This window comes from Protobothrops mucrosquamatus, unplaced genomic scaffold (genome assembly GCF_001527695.2).
Source record: "Protobothrops mucrosquamatus isolate PMUCROS unplaced genomic scaffold, P.Mucros_1.0 scaffold288, whole genome shotgun sequence".
Taxonomy (NCBI): domain Eukaryota; kingdom Metazoa; phylum Chordata; class Lepidosauria; order Squamata; family Viperidae; genus Protobothrops; species Protobothrops mucrosquamatus.
Window position 1 is genome coordinate 116581 of NW_015386632.1, and position 4733 is coordinate 121313.

A 4733-nucleotide genomic window follows, 5' to 3' on the forward strand; every position below is an offset into this window, starting at 1 on the left:
GCATTTGGTTTTTCTTGCCTAAATGTAGAACCTTGCTTTTTTCACCATTGAATTTCATTTTGTTAGATAGTGCCCAGTGTTCAAGTCTGTCCAGATCCTTCTGTATCTTAAGCCTGTCTTCTGGAGTGTTGGCTATTCCTGCCAGCTTGGTGTCGTCTGCAAATTTGATGAGTTCCCCATCTATCCCCTCGTCCAAATTAACCAGAAGACTGGTTAATTCTTATTTCATCTGAAGAGTAAAATAATAAGAGTCAAAATTCAAGTCCATGTTTGGAGCAGAACACCCATTACTTAAAATTGTTTTCTTCTTGGAAGCTGAATTTATGTACTTAATTTATAAAAGCACTCATGATACTGGTCATGATACTGAAGTGGGGAAGACAAGGCTTTATTTTTGAACATATTTGCAAATTTCAGCATTAAATAGCTTGATATGTGTATTGGAAATCTTCAATCTTAAAAGACATCAAAAACTTTGCCACAGTAAATCATTTCAATGGACTGCTCCTGAGGAGGTTTAGGGGCCACACAGAGCATAGACGATATTTACATATTTTTGTCCCAAGAACTTCTTAATAATAAGAGTTACATGGGAAGACTTAACCACTGTTGCACTAATTAGAGATTATTTTTAAATTTGGCTTAAAGCAATATTCATTTAATTAAATCTGCTATATCTTAACCACGAGTAATAATTTAAATAACTGTTCCTTCTTTTCCAGATGTCTTGTATACCTCTACATTTATGATTATAATTAAAATTTTATCCCAGTATTTTTCATACATTTGTTTTTTCAGTGCCTTCATAATTCCTATTACTCTCCTATGTGTATGTTACATTTCTGCATATATATAAAAATCCTCTTTGAATTGTGATATCCACAATGAATACAATAGTGGTATAAGCATTACATCTTTAATTAGAACTCATTGTGGCTGTCAAGATCATATAATTCCTACAATTAAAAAGAATTCAGCCATGCAATCTACAGGAAGAAAAACTGGGTATTTTACTATCAGTGGATTGATGGTGAGGCAAACATTAGCCAGAAAAATATCGCTGACGGGCTAGACTGAAATTACTTTTACTTTTCAAAACATACATAAAGAACATGGTCATACAGTCATCTAAGAAGTGGCAGGGGGAAAAATACCACTTTTCAAAAAGGGCCCAGTGATACTGTAAGCATTATATGTTTTTTTAATATATGCCCCCAACTCTGAAATGTAAAGCACCAGAGCCATTACTAAGCTTGGGAAGGCCCAATTTTTCTTATACTTAACTAAAAGTCCCTTAATTTAAGAAAGATTAGCCTGAAAACACAAACAGAAACAAAGCTTCTGTTAGCATATTTAAAACAAATCAACCCTAACATTTTAAGGTAAGATTTGAAAGAAAATCTAATCTTTCCAACTCTGAAGAGATCAATAAATTATTATGTCTTGGTTATAGTTTGTTAAACATTGTATAGACAATTGGCTCTAAGCTCTTCTTCCAAACCTTTGAGTCTTTTATGAATAAAGTATGATCATTACTAAAATTTGGCCCAGTTTATTCATCAAAGAAAGACATATGTTTGTTCTTTAATAAATTCATATTAGGTTGCTAGACTTTCAGGGGAAGATATCTATTAGTTTTTTTCATAAATAATTTAACTGCTGTTATAATTATTTTGATTTTAAAAACAGTTCGTAGTTTAAAACTAAGAAGTTTAGTTCATAAACACTACATTGTGTTTATACAGTATATCACATTGTGACCGTATGATAAACATTCTATTAAGTTAGTTCTGAAATATTGGATAAATAAGAAAGAAAGATAAAAAACAGAGACCATGAATTCAAGTCTGGCCTTAACTATGAAAGCCAGCTGGGTGACTTTTCACCCTCACTCATCCCAGGGTTGTTATTATAGGGAAAACAAGAAGAGGAAAGCGTGCTGGATCTGTTTGCTACCTTGAGTTATTTGTAAAAATAATAAAGGTGGGATATAAATAAATAAATTCAAATATTTTATTACCATGAATTAAGAGACCAAATCAAATTTATACCAAGTAAACAAATTATAAATTATCTGTGCTGTATAGAATTGCATATATTTACTTGAAAGCACAGGCAGTCCTCAACGTATAACAATTGGGGCCAAAATTTCAGTCTTTGAGCAAAAGCAGATGCGCATATGACTGCTTTGCTCAATGACCATAATCCTGGCGTTCCCAGTTGTAGTTGTTAAGCATCTGTGCGGGTTGTTATCCAGAGCACAGGGTGCCTCGGAATATGGGAAAGGCTCCTTCTTCCAGTCTCATGATTTGGAGAAGGAGATTTCCAAACCGTTGCAAGAATGATAGCTTTCATGAGCTTTAGAGCATTCCTAACACAATCCTTCGAAAGGCTTCTGTAGCTTTTTACTTCTGAAGTCTAGTCACGTTGTCTAGCTTTTTATCCAGAAAGTTCTTATAATTTCAAACCCTTCTATTATTTCATCTCTGTTAATTAAGAAATAAGTTCAGTATAGTTGACCCTCTAGTTCCCTTCTCTACTTTTTGGATGCCAAAGTTTTCAGCTAGGTTTGTCAGGAACCTTTTTGATCTCCCATTAACTGCAGAGTTTATCTCCCAGTCGATGTCACAGTAATTATAGTCCCCAATACTACTGTGGTGTGTTTCCTGCACACCATAGTTAACTGGTTAGCAAAATATTAATCTATTTCCTCTGCTTGGTTGGGTGGCATGTAGTATACATCTGTGGCAATGTCACTCCTTTTTTCTTTTATATTAACCCAAATGCATTCAAGAAGGCTTTCAAGTCAGAACGCTGACTTGAGAGCATACAAAAGTAAAATCAGCAACATTTCACAAAAAAGAAAAAAAATAGAAATGAAGTCAGCAAAGTCATATAATTAGTATAATTGTAGTTTCCTTCAAATTTTCAAATGTAGTTAAATTATCACAGGCAAATGAGTAATCACAATGAATATAAGAAAGATTTGACAATGTTTCAATCAATTTATTATCTTTTCTGTGAATTAATGTTTTATAAAAAATTTGAAGGAGAAAATAGCTTTAAAGGATTAGTTAAAATATGCATCAGTGCTGGGCATATCTCTTTAGATAATAAATACATCTAATTTTGAGGCTCAAGTCATTTTTATCAAATAGATGTTATGTATAATATTTACCAGAAACAAACTATATCCATTAAGTGTAAGAAATTTAAAAGTTATTCTAATTTAAAGTGCAAATGAAATTAGTATCACTTGTAATTTCTTCTCCGCATAGAAACTATGCAAAAGAGAAGCAACTAAAAAGAAAGATCAGGTCTAACTGATCATCAAAGCAAGAAGCCGACTTATTATTGTAAGATCATTAACCTCTTATTTCATCCTCTTACTTACTTTTAAAATAATATACTTTAAAATTCAACTAATTAACAGAAAATTATATATGCAGCTTTGAAGTTTGTAGTTATACCAATGTTTCTTTTTTTTATAGACAATCAGCATGTGGAATTACCTAGACTCTAGTGAACACAAGGGAATCCAATCCCAATTCCTCTCCATATACATCCATATTATATTGGCTTGTCCTCCAAATTTGCATTTCTCCTTGTAAAAATACGATTAGCAAGGTGGGCTCCATTTATTGCAAGGGAGGACATCTCTTTCTACACATATACTTTGCAGAACTAAAGCTGTCCTAACTACTGAAAGTGCTATGGCAGCCAAAAATGGATAAATTTCATGTAAGCTACTCTTTCCTATGGCACAGGTGTACAAGCCAAAAGCTATACGTTATCTTTTGATGGTATGCTGGAGTCCATGTCCTAAGTTATTTCATTTTATTTATTTTTAATTTACTATTAAATATGATTATTTTCCGTTCACATTTTTAATATTTTTCCTTCTATCTCATTAGAAGCTTTAATTTGGTAGCAACTTTGACTATTTCTGGGGGATATAACCAGAGATGAAAGTACATGAAATCCAAGGGCTCAGATATGGCAGTATCTTTGCCATACAAGGATATTAATAAAAGCATTCATCTCCAATTGGTTAAGTTCCTATACAGATGTTATTGCTGAAATGTGCACTACAATAATGAAGCTTCTCAATGGATTAAAAAGCTAATCTTGATAAATCCACAATTTAAAATTAAAATATGGGTATGTTTACTTACTGACTCCATACTTTGTCTTATAATATTCTTTGGTAAATTCATCACAATCACAGAGAATTATTTTCCGTCCCCAAACATTGATTGTTGCTCCTATTCTCAGGTCACAGTCTTTATAAAATTCCTGATACACGGCTCCTGTCTAATAATTGGGGAGAAGAAGAGAAAGAGGGAAATTTATACACTAAAGATTATATCAGTTATTTTAATTTGAAAAAGGTCTTGAGAAACTTCAGTTTGAGAACTATCTTTTTGTACGAGATTATATTTTTGTATTATATTATGTCTTCTCCCAATTCACATTTTCACCCAACCTGCTTACTCAAGTAACAGTCATATAAAGATAATTTAAATATAGTGAATTTTGTAAATTATAATTATCTAAAAGAGCTTACTTTACGATTATCCAGAATATAACGACCTTTATTCCCAACTAGGCCTCCAAACACATTCAAGACTGTCCGATCTGTAATTGTACCAGGCTGATATATTCCAACTGGAGCAAACTGGGGTTCAGGGAAAAAAGACACAGGCTATTAATATATGTAATTACCAGACTAA

General features: G+C 32.5%; 1 protein-coding gene across 1 annotated transcript in view; it reads right to left on the reverse strand.

Moving 5' to 3' along the window:
* Positions 1-4733, reverse strand: part of EFHC2 (EF-hand domain containing 2) — a 58544-nt gene that overhangs the window by 33259 nt on the left and 20552 nt on the right. Inside the window, exon 7 of the mRNA XM_015814867.2 lies at positions 4176-4314. Within this exon, the coding sequence (XP_015670353.1) occupies positions 4176-4314 (139 nt within the window). The remainder of the gene's footprint in view (positions 1-4175; positions 4315-4733) is intronic.